Source organism: Haliotis asinina, chromosome 6, assembly GCF_037392515.1.
Source record: "Haliotis asinina isolate JCU_RB_2024 chromosome 6, JCU_Hal_asi_v2, whole genome shotgun sequence".
In the NCBI taxonomy this organism is placed as follows: Eukaryota; Metazoa; Mollusca; class Gastropoda; order Lepetellida; family Haliotidae; genus Haliotis; species Haliotis asinina.
Genome location: NC_090285.1, coordinates 18,864,245 through 18,885,284, shown reverse-complemented (window position 1 = coordinate 18,885,284; position 21,040 = coordinate 18,864,245). Strand labels below are relative to the sequence as shown.

Below are 21,040 nucleotides of genomic sequence, written 5' to 3'. Positions count from 1 at the left end.
AAAAACAAAAATAAGGAATCTAGTCACATAATATAGCAGAACAAAAAACACAATTTCCTTGTCCAAACACACTAATTCTTAAACAGCATTCCAAATCTAAGTAACTATAATTATTCTAGCAAAATAACAAGAACCAAAAACAGCAGTGATGAGAAAATTAAAGAATCACTCAAAATTCCTCAACAGAAATTACCAAAGCTGAAAACAGGCTGAAAACAAATGAAGTTGATCTACTGAGACAGTGAAGACATGTACGCACCTGAGTGGTTCTGCATAGCAGTCGAAGATGCATTGTAGGTTGCTACAGTAATCCCGCTCTGTCTGCAGTAGCTCTTCCGCAAGCCGAAACCGCGGATCTAGAGCCGAGAAAAATATAAAATCCAGTTTGATTATTTTGTTAATGACTAAAAGTCAAAAAGTAAATAACAGTTGCAATAGGCCCATCAAGTCTGTCAACACCGATAGAGCCCATGCTACACTTTACACGAACTTTAAGGCTGAAGTTAACTTTCGTACAATTGTTCGGCCTGCTCTTAATTTGCACCTTGACAGGTAAACAAAAGTTACAGGTGAAAGAAAAATTCTTTTATCAACTGAATGACCTTTTATGGCATGGAGCCAAGATTATGTGCTAGCATGATATTTGTATGCTTGTTCAGGGCCAATGACAGTGTAGTGGCCAAACATGATAAATATCCATAGAGGGGCAGATTGCAAGCAAATGTGAGATGCTGTCACCAAATAGTTTAGCCACAATACTCATTACTCTTGAAAGGTGGAAGGAACACTGTTAAATTGAGGAGTTGACTGAAAGTAGGCAAAGCACTGGTTTAATAGTTCAACCTCAGCACATAGAGCCTCTTTGAGGCCTTTCATACTGAAAACAATGAAGGCCAGTTGATGGAAGTGATAAGTGCATGGGAATTGTATATATTCACTGATCACTGATTGGGTGGGTGGAAGCGGACACAAGCATATCACAGCTACATGGTTTGATAACAAATTTGAACATCCACTTAATAATCCCCCTTAATAATCTGAAATTACCGTGAGTGACAACTGATGTGATTCAAGCGACTGGGCCTAGTTTTATGTCTATTTTAGCAATAATCGGAAATGGCAATAATTCACAGATTGACCCCATGTGGGGAATCAAAGCCAGGTCTTTAGTGTGACAAGCAACACTTCAACCACATGGACTGGTGATTGGATGGATGGATGGATGGATTGGTGATTGGATGGATGGATGGGTGGATGGATGGATGGATGGATTATATGAGGTAACACTGATGGACAGATGGGTCGGTCTCATAGTGTATGAATTGAATGGTTAAAAGCATGACTACATTGGTATGATGTATGGTGAGTTGGCAGATGGTGAGCTGATGTTAACAGGCTAGAGATTGACAGTCACAAGTTATCACAAAAATATAAGTCAAGTCAGTAATATTAGTCTCAGTCATACATCTTTTTTCTACATGAAGGTGGATGACAGGAAGTGATATCTGTGACCTATAAAAGGTGGGAAAAACCAGATGCTACTAAGAGACGTGACATCGTAGTCCACTGATCTGTGAAATATTCTGTGTATGTTCTGTTTAAGCATTCCGACAAAATCTGTTTGGTGTTGTTTATATATGTGACATTCTCATTCCGAAATACATTAACCCAAATCCATTAGCTAATGACATGCTTGATAACTGTTTTATGTCAGTATATATATATATTTTTAACCCCTTTTAGCTGCTACCACAGCTCTTTCATATCATATGTAAATATGTGCAGCTGGAAAAACATTCATGTGTTTCTGTATCAGTATCATGTTTCCAAAAGAATCACTTGAAAATTCTGGATGAGTTCTACTCAAACGAAATGAAGATCTGGGTAAACCATGCTTGTTGTAAGAGGTAACTAGCAGAATCGGGGGGGTCAGGTTCGCTGACTTGTTTGACATATGTCATTGTATCCCAATTGCAAAGGTCGATGCTCATGCTGTTGATCACTGGATTGTTCAGACTTTATTATTTACAGACCTCTTAATAAAGAAATCCTGATTTACTTGTTTTCCAGTGTCTTTGTGAGATTTACCATGTAGTGGGATTCTGAAAACATCAACCTCTGACAGCTCCAGATAAATATATTAAAATACAAAGGTCAAGAGAAATTAGGACACAAATAAAGGTCTATTAATTCCCTTCAGCTCTCACCACACCAGCACAGGTAAATATTTCTCTTCTTTCTAGTCAAAGATAAAATACTTTCCTATCCTGCCCATGCGCTAGTATTGATTCAGGCTGTCATAAACTGATACAAAAAGGCGATAAAGTAGAGCTTCAAGCTGTTTCTCTACCCTTTGCTTTGAGAGTAAATACCAGTGCCGAGTTAATAGATAGAAGAGAAACAATCGTACGCTCTTCAAGGCACGCTTCCTGTGCTCATGACCAGCCTCCACCTACACTGTCAGACGTACATTCACCACGCCAATATGGAACATGTGATGTCATCTCGGATAGCATCCAGTCCGTTTACGTGCCGTTGATGGTGTTGTTTCACCTTGACTTCAACTGAAACATCTCTGCCTTGCAGCTACTGTGGGATCCTTATTGGTGGCAGACGTCCTCATTTTGGCAGAAATGAACAGTTCCATATGCTATTATTCAAGTGAACATGTGGATGTCATGCAACATGCTGCCTGTAATTTTCTTGTGTTCAATTTCTTGTCTCCCTCTCATGGTGAAGTGGACAGTGACTGGACAATCTGAGATCTGTCACTGCATGAAACCAAATGTTGGTACTTCCTGTTAGAAGGTATGCCTATTGATATAGACCATAGAGATCTATAATCATTTACGAAATACCGATTGATTACTGAAAAAGATTGGAGATGTAACATTGAGCAAAACTACCAAAGAGAAATTATTGTTTCACATCAATAGTGAGTGATGACATGCATTAGCATAGAGTGAGTGAGTGAGCAAGAGAGTGAGTGAGTGATTAAATGAAATGCTACAATTTTATCCTTTAGGTCTGATACCCCATTAGCATCTACTTTATTTATTGTTTATATCTCAGTGGGTGATCTTGTTTCTGTGCATTCAAGCAAATAATCAACAAAGAGAGTGATGCATGCCGTATGCTTGAACAAGCAGCCACACCAAGCGGAGTATAGCTGACTGGAATATATTACTGATGGACGACTGGGCCTGTAGGAACACAGGCTTTTCCCTCTTGTTTGAAATGTAAATTTGACATGTAGTGCTTAATCCACAGCCTGCACCCACTGATGACTTCTGTCAAGAGTGAAATGAGACATATTTGATATATTATACACTCATCTGCCAGTCATTTTTTTTACCATTTCTAATCTGTATCCTAATCCACTTGCATGGCCCTTTAGAATGGTTCCTCACATACCCACCACCCACAATCCACTAGACTGGTTTATCACTCTTCCATCCACTTGACAGGTTTCAAGTACTGGTTCTTCTCCCACTTTCATCATCCAGAGTGGTTCCTCACCCAAATCCATCCTTGTGGCTAGTTCCTTAACCACTGATCTACCCTTCAAAACTGTTTCCTTCCCTACTAACAATACTCTGGACTGGTTGTGGTTTCCACCCTTCTAGACTGGTTCCTCTCCCATTTCCATCCTCTAGACTGGTTCCTTACCCATATCGACCCTACTACACTCATCCACCCTACGCTCATCCACTTCCACGACTGTCTAGACTCCTTTTTTATCCACTGAAGTGATTCCTGACCCACTTCCAACTGCCTCTCACTGAATCCTCATAAGGGTACATGTATATATGACAGTCTTGTATTTGCTGAACCTCACCGAATGACCTTGGTTCATTCAAATGTCCGTGATATTTCTGGCGTGATAACAGAATACCAAACCTATGTAGCATGTTCCATCTGGTGCCATGTCAATGGCGCCATGGGATCTGCACCCTGACAAGAAGCTGTGCTCACCGACTTTTTTCAGCTTGCAGTGGGTAAATGCCAGCCGAAAGACGAGACCGCACAGCATGTCTGCCACTAGGGGGCAGCAGGGGAGGGGCATCGTTACACCTGCTAACATACGTAGACAACATACCTGCCCACACTTGGGTCAATGCTTTAGCTGAAGGTGGAACAATAGACGGTTTCCTGACATTCTAGCATTGGGGGAAACTCTGCTACCTCATTCATATATTTATCAATATGTAGTCATCAAGGCATCTGTGTTACAATTATGATGATGAAGATGATAATGATGATGATGATGATGATGATGGTGATGCAGATGACGATGATCATGGACGTTGTTATGGTGCCTATAATGACAAGATGTTACTGACAACGATGATGATGATGATGATGATGATGATGATGAAGGTTGTTACGGTGGTTATAATTACAAGATGTTACTGACGATGACGACAATGATGATGATGATGATGATGATGAAGGTTGTTACGGTGGTTATAATTACAAGATGTTACTGACGATGATGACGATGATGATGATGATGATGATGATGACGACGACGATGACAATGATGAACGTTGTTATGGTGGTTATAATTACAATATGTTACTGACGATGATGACGATGACGATGGAGGTTCATTCATATATTTACCAATGTGTAGTCATCAAGGCATCTGTGTTAGAATTATGATGATGAAGATGATAATGATGATGATGGTGATGCAGATGACGATGATCATGGAGATTGTTATGGAGGTTATAATGACAAGATGTTACAATCATGATGACGATGATGGCGGTTGTAAATACAAGATGTTACTGACAACGATGATGATGATGATGATGATGATGATGATGACGACGATGATCATGGAGGTTGTTATGGAGGTTGTAATGACAAGATGTTACAATCATGATGATGATGATGATGTGATGATGACGATGATGGAGGTTGTTATGGTGGTTGTAAATACAAGATGTTACTGACAACGATGATGATGATGATGATGATGATGATGATGATGATGATGCAGGTTGTTATGGTGGTTGTAATGACAAGATGTTACAATCATGATGATGAGTGAGTAAATGGTTTTATGCCATTTTTAGCAATGTTCAAGCAATATCACAGAGAGGGGGACACCAAATCCGGGTCTTTGGTGTGATGAGCGAACACTTTAACCACTAGGCTACCCCACCACCCAATAATGATGATTATGATGATGTTGATCCACTTACATTGTGCTGTACATTACCCCACCTATAATAACGCCAGTCAAAGTATCAGTATGGCATTACAAGACAAATAATTAAAAAAAAATATTATTAGAAATGTCTTGTCTTTTTTCAACTTATTTTCATTGAAATTAAATCATGAAGAGCCTGTTACTAAAGCAAGGCACTATACACAAAAGACAGCCAATAAACAGGAATTCTTTTATAAATATTTGAAACAGCTTCAGCAGGAAATATTAATTGCTGCTCATAACAGATAAAGGACTTTAATTACTTCATCTGTACTGATTCAGATCTCCCTTTACCAAAATCATTTCAAAATCAACCCTGAAGCGTTGAAGTCTGTGTAACTGTAGCGATGAAAGGAACAGAAACGGATCTGCTTGATGTGAAACTGTCCACTTTTATCCCCATGTATCAAAGTGACTGGCACTCACATGCTGATGTTTGGGAGAGAGGTGTGAAATCAGCCACATTTAGTTCCAGGCAAGGGGTGCAAAAGGTAAAGAGTTGAGAGATGTTTTGAGACATCTGATCATTTCCATCTTCCATGATGAAGGTCCATTCCCTGAGCACTACAACTAATATTAGTCTATGTTAAAGTGTGGAAGTTATGGTCATCGGTCATCGTAGATCGCTGGACAAACCTGTTGTCATACATCTGTACTGGACTCTGATTAAATTATTCATCAATGTCAAAAGGGAGAAACATTTTTTTACAACTTTTTTATTTTATTTAAACAAAAACAAATTTCAAATTATTTATTACTGTTGCAGTCAGAAACATACCAGCTAGATGATGAGAATGAATTTTGAATTTTGTGCCAGACAATCCAGTGAGTGATCTCATGAGCATCAATTTGATGAAGTACCATGAACATGATCCTTCGGTGACAAAATATAATACGCTGTCTTCCATTTGAACATGTTTTTACAAAACTAGGTTGTTTTATTTTCCATGCTTCACAGCTTGGACATGATGTAGTTAAGTGCACTATCTCGTATACATCTCTCTAATACCCTATATCTATATACTTGTGTAATGGACCAATCAATGTTGTACCAGGGGCCAATGGACACATCTGTGCCAAAACAAAGAAATATGGAAAAAAATTCTGGGCCAGTCAAACCAGTGAGTGATGTCATGAGCACTGATCTAAATAATTGCAATATGATGACATACAGGAACAAAGTTGGAAGACCCAGGCCTCTAACAGCGAGCATGAGTTCCTGTAAACCTGTTGAAACCAGAATCTTCAACAGCCAGTATATATTTGTACTAGCATACATAAAGGTACATGGAGTATTTTGCAGTGCATGCAGTATCTCTGACAACAAAGCCAACAGAACAAGTTAAGGCTGATGGAAACTCCCTTGGACATATGGGTGGTGGGGTGGACTAATGGTTAAAGTGTTTGCTCATCACGCCAAGCAGCCAGGTTTAATTCCCCACATGAATACAATATATGAAGCATTTCTGGTGTCAGCTGCTGTGATAGTGGAATATATCAAAAAGCAGCTTAAAGCTAAGCTCACACACTACCTATAGGAAATACTAAGAAGGATACAGACTACAACTAACTGAAGAAAGATCATGGGAAGAACTGTCTGACTTTTTCAGTACATCATTATTTTGGCAGTACTTATTTGAGAGTAGCACTTTCTCTGTAGGATGTCTTTGTGTCTGCCTTCATAACCTGTCTCAAAAGTGTATTGGATTGTCAATCCCTTGTGAATGAACAAATGAATGGGTGGGTTTAGTTTTACGCCGTAATATTAAAGCTACATGTCAATAACTGAATCTGGACAAGACAATCCAGTGATCAACAGCATAAGCATCTATTCAGTGATACAATGACATGTGTCAATCAAGTCAGTCTGACCACCTAAACCCGTTAGTCACCACTTACGACAAGAATGGGCTACTGATGACCAATTCTGACCCGGATCTTCTCATGTTGTGAATGAATGAAAGACTAGTAAAAGGTGTGGCTTGTGAAAGGAGGGGCATGAGGATTACATTCCTTCACTCTCGACTGGTGATTCCTAATTCTTCATAGCTCATTGGTTATTCTTCATAATACATTTAGCAAAATGAATAATTACAGTCATAAAATCCCTGCTCTGTGAGTGAATAAGTGTATGAGTGTGTGAGTGAATGAATAAAAGAAGGAAAAGTGAGTAGTGAGTGAGAGAATGATTTTTATCAGTCCTCATGAATAATATAAATCCTGCTGAATGAATGAATCAATGAATCAAAAAGAAAAGAAAATCTGAAAGAGAAGAAAAAGAGAGGAGAAAGAGATGGAGAGAATTTTTTTTTCAGAAAGTGCAATATTTTTTACTCCACATGACTCCTTGTAGCATCTTGTAACTAACAGGAGCTATTAAAATGTTCAATGTTTACTCACCCTCTGACTTTTGTGCCGATGGATCCACAGACTCATATTTTTCAAACATGTTTTCAAATGATTTGGTAACTGTTGGGCTGCCATTGTCCAGCTTGAGGATGGACTTGGTGGATGCGACGATGACACGGTAGCTGCTGACTTTGTACTCCATCGCAGCATCAACGTACAACGTCTTCAGGTGTGTCTCATCACGGCCACTCAACTGTACACAGCACAAACAAGACATTGTCATTGATGAAGGAATTAATGTCCGACACAAGAGTCTCGTTATGTGAAGCACAAATGATACATTGTCTTTGATGAAGAAATTAATGTCAGAAACAAAACTCTTGTCATTTGCAGGCAGAAATGTGATACTGCCTTTCATGGAGACACATACAACCTTGTTGCTCTACACAACAAAAATGAGACACAGTCTTTGGCTGACAAATTACATTTTGGTTGACACTCTACTCCAGATACACACGACAGTGTCACTGATGGAAAATCAAAATCAGACACACTTTGTTTAATAAAGATGAGACACTGTCAGTGATGGATAATTCAAGTGTGACACACTTTCATTGCTGTATACAATAAAAGATGAAACGCTGTCATTGGTTGATAAAATCAAATGAGACGCTTGGTCCAGATGTGCACAACACAGATGAGACACTGTCACTTATGCATAATTCAAATGAGACACACTTCTGTAGCTGTACCAAGCAAAGATGAGACAATGTCACTGATGGATAAATTAAATGAGACACACTTTTGTCGTAGTACACAAAGGAGATATGACACAGTCCATATTTCAGAGAACAAAGTTCTTTCATGGTACCACAGTTTGAATCACTCAGTATCCTATCACAATGTAATCCTCAAATTGCTAACAGAAAGAGCTGACTTTGCAAATGTTTCATGGAAGCCATTTTGATTTCATGGAAGCCATTTCGGTGTTATTTCCAGAACATCTCAAACTGTTGACATAAGGTTATTTTCTAACACACAGATCTACAACCTCTTCAGATGTATGAATAAGACCAGTAATCCTCCAACCTACAAGTCTTCACAACAATCCAACAACATTTATTCAAATACAGACGTCTAAATTCAACATTCATATCACATCCTGCCACCATCTTGTGACATTTTCTGGACACTTCAACTCAATGCTATAACAATGTCTCCTCACTGGACATCTCCCTCTGTAGAGACAGTATTTACCCTCAGTCGAAGGTTTGTGTAACGTCTCGAGATGTAACTAATTAACGGATCATCTCAAACTCTACAAACACCAGGAATGACTGAGATTCACAACAGACCTTATTACATGGCATCAGTACTTTATAGCATGCAATATACAACAACCAACATATATTGATACTATGGAAGGGTTATCATGAAAGTTTCAGAATAACAATGAAATCAAGGAGCCCTCAATAAAGTATTGTTTCAAATCAAATGTCCAGTCCTGTTTCAAATGACAAACTGGCATTTTGTATGAGTTCTTACTAGTTGACATGCTGACTCCTTGCGCAAACACCTAGACTCTTCACTGATTTTCAATTATCTATTCATATTAATGTTGAACCTTTATATAACCATTCACCTTTTATTCCACATAGAATGTGATTCAGAATATAATCAAGGTTGACTGTTCTCTAGCACTGCAAGTTCACTTTACAACACCAAAATAAAGCTAGAGACCTATTCAAATTCAGAGCGTACCTTAGTTACCACATTTGCTGACACCATCCATATGAATTCTGTAGAAAACATTTGTCTACATACGATGAAGGGCACTTCCTTGATCTCAAATGATGCTACTTGAATAAAAAACATAAACCATATGATGAACTGAACATAACCCTTGTATAAGTGTTGGGAATGACAGACAAAGTCCAACTACACCACTGCTATTACAAATACTGGTAAGAAAATGTCAGTTTTCTACTTTATCTATTTTTCTTCAGTAAAAGACATATTCTGTTGCATAAGAGTGACTGAGCGAGTGAATACAGCACCACTATCAGCAATAACCTAATGACATCACAGTGGTATCACCTTTTCTATAAGGAACACTGGTGACTATATCTACACTTGTTTCAACAGTAGTTGTAAGGATATTACCATTAGAAATTAACTCCATTTCAAAACATGCCACGTCAACAGAAATCAGAAACCTGAAACAAATTTTACTTATGTGTAACATTCATGTCAGATATGACATCCAGCTATCCAAGAGAAGCCAACTCCATACATCTGTACAGATTATTTCCTGAACAACTTTAGCAAGGGCAATCTGTTACGTTCATCATAACGGAATCCTGATAATACATATCCCACAGGCTAGAAACATAACCATCACTGACTTGCATTCACCACATCTGTGTTTCACAATATCATTCCATGTCCTTCTCTTCATCTCTCAACAAATGTATTTCCAACAGATTTGTATGAAGCAGCTTTATTCTTCTCTCTCATCACTGACATTTCAACTTCTCATGACATTACATGGCCTTGACTATCAAATTATCAAAGGACTATTCAACACATCTTTGTTTCAAAATATCTTCTTCATCCATGTTTCCATACTCAATAAATATGTTTCCACAGTGTTCCTAAGAAAGCAGCATTGTTTTTGGTCTCTCATCTCTGATGTTTTCAACATTTCAAGGTTTCACCCATCCCTTGGTCTTGACAACAAAACCATAAAAGATCTACTTTCAACACACGTATGCTCCATAATATCACTTCACATTCATGTTTTTATTACTCAGTAGAACCATATCAAACAGGTCTGTATAAAATCCAACAGTCCTTTTTTTCCTCTTATCTTCAACACTTCACAAAACCAAAAAGGACGTCAATTCAACAAATCTTTGTTCCACAGTATTATTCCATGTGTTCGTAACTCAACAGTCAACAGATCTGTAGGAAATCCAACAGTCTTTCAGGATCTCTGACACTTCAACATCTGAAGGCAACAGCCATCAAATGGCCTTGACAAATATAAAAACACCAAAGGACCTTCATTCAAAACATCTCACACATTGTTCAGCGTCCATGTTTTCGTTACTCATCAAAATTACATCTTATATGTCCACGTGAAAAGAGGCAGTCTTATTTTTCTCTCATCTTTGACACTTCAACATATGATGGCAACTGCCATCACTTGGTCTGGACAACTAAATGATCAAAGGATCTTGCTACAGCACATCCATGTTCCATATCATTCTGCATCCTTGTTTTCGTTACTCAACCGAAATATATCCAACACGTCCAAGGGAAATCTAGCAGCCTTATTTTTCTCTCATCGCCGATGCATCAACATCTGAAGGCAACAGCCATCACATTGCCTTGACAACAAAACCATCAATAACTTGGACTTTCTATTCAACACATTTCTCAGCACCAGTCACCAATTTACAGCAACCCAGCCAGTGTATCTGACATGTTTGCATGAAATCAAGCAATACCACTTTGCTAAGCTGGTCTCAAATCTTCCTACATCTCATGACTACAATGTTGCTTTATTATCTGCTTCACCAACCAGAATGAAATGTATCAACCTCATCAAAGTCGACCTGACTCACACATCACCTATAGATGTACCCATTGTAGATATACGTACTAATTCCCTTACCACTATCCCTGAACTCACAGTGAGTCACCACAACCTCCAAGTGTAATGACATTATTGTTATCCGAAAATTAATCATCATAGGGGTGGCTCTTCTGACCTGATTTACGATGGGAAAAGCGCTTGAAAATCAATATAATATCAATAATTGTTATGAAATATGCTATTTTATTGGAAGGTGTAATTAACTCGATGAACTTGAATGAATTGCCTCATATATTTATTTTAATATTCAATAAGGATCCAAGATGACATGCATGAAAGGTTTTCAAATGAACATTCAAGACAGCAGCAATGCAAACCTTTGAGTTATGAGAATGCTAGGTGTTTTCTTTAACAGAATAATGTACAGTAACCAATTACTGAGCTAATATTAACTTTCAAATAATGTAACATGTTCCGAAAAGCCATAATGACACCATCAGACTTCCATTCCAGTTGAACATCCTTTCTCACATCAGTGTGTGGTCCACAGGCATACACAGCAAATAATACCGGGTAAGAATACAAAATACCGGACACTTTCTGCCATCTTTAAAAGCAGTTACTTTTGTTTAGGACTAGTGTTAGGGTAGGGCTCAAGTTTATCTGTAGGTACAGGTTTAGGGTTAGGTTTAAGGTTAGGGTTAAGGTTAGGGTTAGCATTAGGGTGAAGTGACACTAAACAATATGGCTGGTAGGCATCCGGTATATTGCAGGGTTAGACTTAGGTTTAGGTTTAGGTTAATTAGGTTTAGGATTAGGGTTAGTGTTAGGGTTAGCGCTAGGGTGAAGTTACACTAAACAGTATGGCTGGTAGGTATCTGGCATTCCGTTGGTGTACCAAATATTGCAGTGTTAGGTTCAAGTATATGTGCAGGAATGTATATAGGGTTAGGGTTAGGATTATGATCCCTTACAGATGTGTGAAACCCATTTTTAAGGTGTCCCTGTCATGATATTCCACTGGAATATTGCTAAAAGTGGTGTATGGCCTTTTTTTTTACTCACTGATCACTGTGAAAACAACACACGCAGGAAGAAGCTGAGGTGATAATAATGTGGTAATTAGGATGGGCATGAGGTCAGAGGTGTTATAGCAATTATCCTCCAAGTTGCTGATGCTGAACTACCACTAATATACCCCAAGGCTGGATGGATTCTGTGGATGGCTGTGATGGATTCATGGAGGTTTAGGCCTGTTTCTGTTCAGTGATCATAGCACTAACTCCAGGGAAGTCTATGTGAATGAGCGAGTGAATGAGTTTATTTCTTATGCCCCTTTGCATTATCCAATTGCAAAACCAATATCACAGTGGTGGACAGCAGAAATAAACTTCACATACTGTACCCATGTGGGGAATCAAACCCAGGTCTTGGCTACGATGAACAAATGTTTTAACCAGTAGGATATTCCACTGCTCCTCAACAAGAATGAAAGCTACAATGATCTAAGTACCTTGTAATATAAACAACTGTTGTACATTTTATCTTGACTTGAAATATTTGTTTGTTATCAGTCATGTTACCATTGTAACAGTGACTGCTTGAGTTTTCTTTGTTTTTGTTTGGTTATTGCATCAATATTCCGGCAATATGAGAGCATTCTGTAAATAATGAAGTCCAGACCAAATAATCCAGTGACTGACATCATGAGCATCTATCAACACAATTGGGATTCCATGGCAAGCATCTAACTGTTAGCCAGTCTGACTCTGTTAATCACCTCTTGTGAAAAGCATGGGTAGGTTGGGTAGATTTTCTAAGAAGCATTTGCAATAGGATGTATAAACCCCACAAGTGTATGTCATAAAATATGTTATTACATAACTTCCAAAGAAATGTATATTTATTATACATTAATTCAGCTTGTGTACATTCACCTACGTTTAATTATGTATTACTTATACTCAGTTGAGAGAATCTACCTGACACTATTCAGATAAACTAATCATCATAGGATCTTAGGAATTACAACAAATGAAAGCTAGATCTCGTGGAACTGCCATGGACTAGATGTTACATTCTCATCAGTGTCACCATGATGATCCTTAGCTGATGAGGCACCTTCATGGTCAAAGCTGAAACTATTTCCCTAACAACCACTTTTGTTCTAGAAAATATAACATTAAATCAGATAACCTGAGGAAGTCAGGAAATAATGGCTTGCATAGAAGGTTGTTTGCTCTTAAAATGAAGCCAAGCAAAGATGTTTTCTCATTTCAGGCATGAATATATAATGTTCATGAAACATCTTTTACAAAATAAACATTTTAAAAACTAATTCACAAATAACTGTATATAAAATCAACTGTATTATTTCAACAGATATGAAACAATTCCTTCCATGATTTTCATTTGCCCCCTGCAAAAACAGAAAATATTAACACAAAAAGTAAATCCTGATTTCACCAATCCCGATTTCCAGTTTTGCAACGAATCAATGGTACATTACCTATATACGATCATTTCCACAGACAACATCTGCCAGACAAGTTCCAAATACCTGGACTTCAATCAGGAACAGGTACAGTGTCATACGTTTATGCAATGTGAGAATGCCATCACATGTTTACATTACAAGGATAGCAAGTGGTTAACCCATATACGATGTCGAGTATTCCATGTGTCAACATCGCAACTGTCATGACTGACTGTCCACTAAGCCTCTGGGCAACACATGGCTACAAGAGAGATTTCAAGGGGAGGGTCATAATCTTTTCTCTTGGGCGTTGAGTGAACACGGAAATATTTGGACACTATTTTGGCCAATAACTGGCCATCATTGGTTACCTTCGATCACATGTACTTTCACAAATGTCATTGTTTCTGTAAGGCCAGACCAATCTTATTTCATGCTTTACAGATCCGCCTCATGTATTTTTTCAAGAATAAGAAAACAACTAAAAAGAGAAATTTTTTTATTGGCAGCAATGTAAACGTACAAGAAAATCTTTTCAGAGTGTTTTTTTTTTGCTCCATATACGTTTTATAAATTGCCAAAAGTAAAATACTTTGAGTATTTTGAAGGAACATTACTTTGATTGGTGATTTTATTTTAATTTTTTGTCCTCTCCTACTTTTGGGTTTCCTGGGGAAAAAAATTCTTAAAACAAGAAATAAATTGGTCTGGCCTAAAGTTTAATTTAAGATGCTTTGGATTTTTGCAAATCAAGACCTTCAGGCACAGTTAAAAGCTCTTTTGTCACTAAAGGGTAAACTTATTTAAAATGGCTGATTGCTTTCAGATTATATTTTCATATGTGATTAATCCTTGGATCAGTCAGATAGCGTAGCATAGTAGTTTGAGTGTTTGCCTGCTTTGGACATGACCTCAGTTTCATTCTTCATAGACTGGTACATTAATCCTTGGATCAGTCAAACTGTAAAATCCAGTTGTTAAAGAATCCACTTGCTGAGGACATGAGGCTTCCTCCCTCCACCTGTATAAAAGTCCTTGGCTGTGTAACATAGGAAAGTCCAGTAATTAAGTGTTTGCTCATGTTTATGATTAGCCAGCTGACAACCTCGACCTTGATTTACTCTTCTCCCCTGCAGACATATATGGTTAGACAGAGAATATTCCAGATTAGATTAGGATTGTCATGTGTAATGATATTCTGATGTATTCTGAGTGTCCTGGAGATTCTTAATGCTGATTGGTCAGTTGAAGCCCAATGTCACAGAACTAAAATGTTGTTAAAAATACGCCAGTCATCCATCATTACTGACATCACAGATTGATCACAGGCTGCCATCTAAACAATAGACTGTCTTCAGCCAAGGTTCACTGTCAGGCTAAAATGTCACATATACTGAACAGCAAAAGAAATGCAACACTTTTTTTGTCAATAGAAGACATAAATATGAATGGTTAATAATACTTTTATGAGATTTCATTTTTCTGAAATTGTTTTGCTGTTCAGTATATATTTCTCATTATGGCTTAAAATGTCAATAAGCCATATATAGTACAGCAGGCTGGGAACCAAGGATTATGGATTATCTGTCCCTCATGAATAATTGGTGTAAGTTTGGGATTAACACCATTCCCTCCCTCGGGACAGATAATCAGCATTATTCCTAATAGTTTGCTGATCTCGTAGAAACTGTCTTCATGCTTCTTGTGCATTTATGCAACCTGCCAAGTTTAAAGGAAGCGTTTGAGGTTGCTGAGGATGAAAACAGAAAAAAGTCTGTTTCAGTTACTCTCAAACATATTTAACCACTTATTTACTCCCAGACTTTGACTCATTCATTACATTATGATTGGGTACTTAACACACTAAGACAAGCAACATATACCTAAAATGACACTACTACAACCAATAATAAATCACAAATAAATCTGAACACTCAACACTTAAATCAACCAAGAAGTGCAGTACCACAAATAAATTTGAACACTTAATACTTAAATCAAGCAAGAAATGCTGTAACACAAATCTGAACACTCAACACTTAGAGCAGCCAATAAATGCTGAACCATCAGTAAATCTCAACACTCAATACTTAGAGCAACCAATAATGCTGTACCATTAGTAAATTGAACACTAAAAAAAAACATGACATGCAGAACCATCAGTAAATCGGAACATTAGAAACAACCATTAAATGCTGCATCATAACAGTGATGGTTGTAAATCTGCACACTTAATACTGTAGACAAGCAATATATTCAGCACCATCACAGGTCTGGTAGAATCCACCTGCAGTTCCTGTCAGTCAGACCATGATTCCTGCACAACACAAGTTGCCGAGTGTCACTGTTTGGCAGCACATGGTGCTGAAAAAATCCCTTTATTTCCTCTGGCACTTCTGTAAGATATACACTGCAACAAGCACCTTGCCAGAACCTCGTTAATTACAATTATCTGCTTGACTTGTCAGTGGGTGGTTGTGTGAGCCAGGGACAGTTCTCCTCGTTTTTTGTACATCAGAGGATTTAGAAAAAAACATCAAAATATTTCCATGCAGTAGCAGCAAAGCAGGTTTTCAGCTTCTGTGGAGCAATGTGACACACAGTGACTGTAGTATTATATACATCATAAGCCACATCACACCAAAGAGCTGGTTACCTGATGTCACCTGTTCACAATGTCCATACAGATTAGCCATTGTGACCAAGCAATACCCTGTATACTCTTGTTCAAGCTTTATGTAAATGTAAATGAACAGGCCTGCACCAAGGGAGTCAGTTGTTCATTACAGTGAGTGAGTGAGTGAGTGAGTGAGTGTGAGAGTGTGAGAGTGTGAGGGTGAGAGTGAGAAGCGAGTGAGAGTGAGTGAGTGACCAGACTGGCGGGCAAGCTAACAAGAAATGGGCTTCATACACATTGTTCTCATGTGGGGAACCAACCCAAGGTCTTGAATGTGACGAATGAACACCTTATCCATTAGGCTACCCCACCAACATAATCACAACGACAAAGTGACATGAACCAACTGACTCTCAAGCAGAAATATTTCACCTGATTCAACATTTTGAAATAAAAGCTTATAGGTCTTTAATGTCTACACCGAACCCCCATCATTTCTAGGTCCCTGTCAAGACAGTCCTACCCAATCTACAAAGCCAACCTCACTCCAACCCAAATCACCACTAACCCAAATACTCCAAAACAACTCAGCAATTACAAACAGAACCAGTCCAAAACCATTTTAAATGTCCTTAATCATATTCCATTAAAGTGATGAATTCATAATCAGCAAATCCCTTGTAACAGTTACAAATATAGCTCCACCACAATGTGAGATGACATGTCTGTGTCTGAAGGCATTATAGCCTGTGTTCCGCTACAGGTAACGGGGCTGACATATTTCACCTGCTCTGATGAACATGTCACCTGGGAACCCTTTGATCCTACTGATGAGTTCAGGAGACTGTTCATGAATGTACACAGTGTCAGGTTGACAGACATCAGTCCCTGTGTTTGTAGGCTAGGAATTATAAACAGATCATTTACATAATCTATATATTTTGAAACAAGCGGTATGGAACACGTCCTGATTAAACCTTGGCCATTTAGAATATCTGGGTCAGTATGTTTGGGGGAACTCATATTTCAAAAACCTGGAATACATTCTAAATACTTTACATCATTAATCTAAATGTTTGATGTATCATATGACTTGAAAGTTGCAATGACATATAAATAGTCATTTGCCATGAAAAACTAGATATTTTGGCTCTTAGGTTAATTTTGAAGTGGCTAAATAAGTTGTCTGATGCCATCATTATATGACAACTGTCTATAAATAATCAAGACTGGGCCTGACAATCCAATGATTACTACAGTAAGTGCACTGCCTTTATTAAAGTCACAAATCCAGTTGGTCATCTTATACTGCCTGCAGAGACTATTTTGGGACAACTGAATGAATTGCTTCAGAGGTAGTGAGTGAGTTTAGTTTTACGCCACACTCAGCAATATTCCAGGCAATCCAGTGATCAACAGCATGAGAATCGATCTGCGCAGCTGTGAACTGATGACATGGGTCAACAAAGTCGGCAAGTCTGACCATCCGATCCCATCAGTCGCCTCTCACGACATGCATAGCTGCCTTTTATGGTAAGCATGGTTTACCTACGGCCTATTCTAGCCCGGACCTTCACGTTTCACTTCAAAAGTAGAAGCAAAGAAATGTTTATGACTAAAATGCACATTAATAGGATACCATACTGAATAAATCTCTGAAAACTTGTGTGCAAAATGAGTGCATGTAGGGAAAGTAAAGAACTTTGAATGACCCTGAAGAACATGACATGGGTCCTCATTCTGTTCTTCACATTCACCAGATTTCAGAATCTAGAATTGATGGTTCTTCACATTCACCAGATATCAGAATCAAGAATTAATGGTTCTTCACATTCAGCAGATATCGGAATCCAGAATTGATGGTTCTTCACGTTCACCAGATTTCAGAATCCAGAACTGATGGTCATTCTAAGTGAAAGGTTCTTCACGTTCAAAAGATTTAAGAATCCAGAACTGATGGTCATTCTATGTGAAAGGTTCTTCACATTCACCAGATTTCAGAATCCAGAACTGATGGTCATTCTATGTGAGAGGTTCTTCACATTCACCAGATTTAAGAATCCAGAACTGATGGTCATTCTATGTGAAAAGTTCTTCACATTCACCAATTTCAGAATCCAGAACTGATGGTCATTCTATGTGAAAGGTTCTTCACATTCACCAGATTTCAGAAACCAGAACTGATGGTCATTCTATGTGAAAGGTTCTTCACATTCACCAGATTTCAGTATGAACAATGCATACTGAACCTTCCCATGAAGGTGTAAACAGCCCGAAACAGAAGTGATGGAGTATGACAACAGCCTTAGACATCTACAGTCTTGAACTTACTCCAGTAGCAACAGACTCTTCATCAAATGCCATGACAGTTTGTGTTGATCTCAGATGTAAAGCATATGGTCGACAAGTGGGTATGACATTTATTTCACACTCAGGAATATCTGTGTCTACCCTAAATGCTGCTGAAATGTACCTTCGGCCTAACATCACAATCAACAGAAAAGTAACTTGACTGGATTGTTGGTATTTGATTGCTCTTTCAATAGGGATTCCCTATGATCTGAGGGGTGGCCACGCTGCCAGATACCGTCACCAACAATCTGTGACCAAGAGATCGGCACAAAGGTGTAAGATTATACACCAAAACTAATTATGGTTCTTTTCAGTTCATGAAAGGACTGGAGGTGAACATATTAACAACAGAATCAGGACACCATTCTTATGATACTGTATATACCAGGCAATGTCAATCATCCTACTACTCTATTACATACATTCCAGGCACTGTAGACACACTCATGCACTGATACTCTCATCAAGTCATTTGCGATCTCAAACATCTGAAATGTCAGACACACTATAAGTAAAAGAATGCCCAATGTATTGTATACTTCCCATCAAAAGTTTAGTCTCGCTTTAAGCACTCACTATATGGTATACATAGATGGTCTCAATGAAGATTGATTTCTCCACTAAATTGGGAGAACAAACTGCTAACCTTATGTACATGAATTGCATGAGGAATATTGCATAAAGGCATATGCAAATATTTTGCATGTGAACAGATGCCCCTTGGTATAAAATGCTGTTAAGATTTTGCCAATTTTCACTGATTTTTATCAATTATTAAACATATAATAATTTTTTGCAATGTAACGAATTTGTTTTACAATATATCTCCCGTTCATGTGTAAACAGTACCTTTTAGCAAAATAGGATATTTAGTCAAAGTTTGTTTAGAACAATTGCCTGAAGAAAGTGGTTATATTTACACCAGTGAGTCTAAACTAGGAAGTACATGACTATTTTGAACCCACCACACCTCAAAAGATCAACTAGTCATGTGAAAAATCATACATTATTTTGACTTTTATCCACCTGCAATCTGCATATAAACAGAAATATAAAATCTGGTCACAAGTTCAAAGGTTTTCATTTTCATAAAACTTCTTTTATTTTGTGGGTCAAACAGGAATAATAACTGTACCAGAATCTGTATCGCAACACGACACTCGTGGAATAAAAGAAGTTCTTATCATTACATTTTTTCAATATTTTCTACGGAATGAGAGTGGCGGGGGAAGCCTCGTGGTTAAAGTGTTCATCTGTTACACTGAAGGCTGGTTTCAATTCCTCACATGGTCCTCTGTCATGATATTGTTCGATTATTGCTAACAGCAGTGTTAAACTCAACTCACTCACTCACTCACTCTTACAGAATCATAATAAACTATCAATATTTTTTTCTGAGGGGAAAATCTGTCCCGATTTCCTTATTTTCTTGGAATGAAAGCCAGACCACCATCTTGTCCATATAAACTAGTTTAAGCTATCAACACCAAGATGTACATCAGTTGGCAGTAATCACACCACATGGCAAACCAGTTTACCAATATAAGTATGCATGTACAAAAGTCCATTTTGGGCACTCAGACAGGATTAGTCCCGGTGTAAATATATCCAAGTGATTTACACACAAAGCATGTAAAGCTAGCCCACATGTAACACTGTTGAAACCTTCAACATGAATCACACTGACTTGTGTGCCCCGGCTAAACTATTAACACATGGCAGAAAGCTGTTAAACAGATTGCTAAGTGAAAACCAATAAATATGGAGACATCATGATTGGATACTGAGGACTTGTTGAGGGAAATATCAAATTCAGGCATTAATTCGGACATGGTTCAGGACTCTGTCTAAAAGATTGTATACACACATCCTGAGAGGAGTCTTCTCTGTCTGAGATAGCATCAGTTTATCAGAGGAGTCATTCAAGCTTGAAACACTTTTCCCTTCCGTAATCTTAATGAGCCTTCCATATTTAACACAGGCTACAAGCAGAAACAACACTGATTCTGACAGAAACCAGAGGAACACAATGCCACTTAATGAAGAAACACTTGCGTGCTAATTTACAGATCTTCTGACCACGTGAACTTGTAAAAGAAACCCTTATTATAAACATGCAAACAATCTACTTTCCAATCTCATGAACTCCAAACATTGTCTGTTTCAAACTTTACATTTACATAAAGTTCAGAACTTGAAATTTATACTATTTATGTCAAAGCTGACCTTAGTATGTAGATAATGTATTCAAGTAAAACAGTTACCTTCATCCTATTCTTAATCGTAGTCTTATTAACAAAATTAGGAGACATATATGCTATTGAGTAACATTATGATATAAACAGGCTTTGATAGCTTAGCCATAAAAGGAACCACTTGTATTCCATTTGCAAAATCCACAAAAAGATACCAACATGATCCTCC

At 37.9% G+C, this 21,040-nt stretch overlaps 1 protein-coding gene across 2 annotated transcripts in view; it reads right to left on the bottom strand.

Moving 5' to 3' along the window:
* The window catches only part of LOC137287666 (rho GTPase-activating protein gacF-like), a 237,826-nt gene that overhangs the window by 148,493 nt on the left and 68,293 nt on the right, over positions 1-21,040 (bottom strand). For both annotated transcript variants that reach the window (XM_067820053.1, XM_067820052.1), the window contains exons 3-4: positions 7,622-7,823; positions 260-356 (exon numbers count right to left, since the gene is read on the bottom strand). In XM_067820053.1, the coding sequence (XP_067676154.1) occupies positions 260-356; positions 7,622-7,823 (299 nt within the window). The remainder of the gene's footprint in view (positions 1-259; positions 357-7,621; positions 7,824-21,040) is intronic.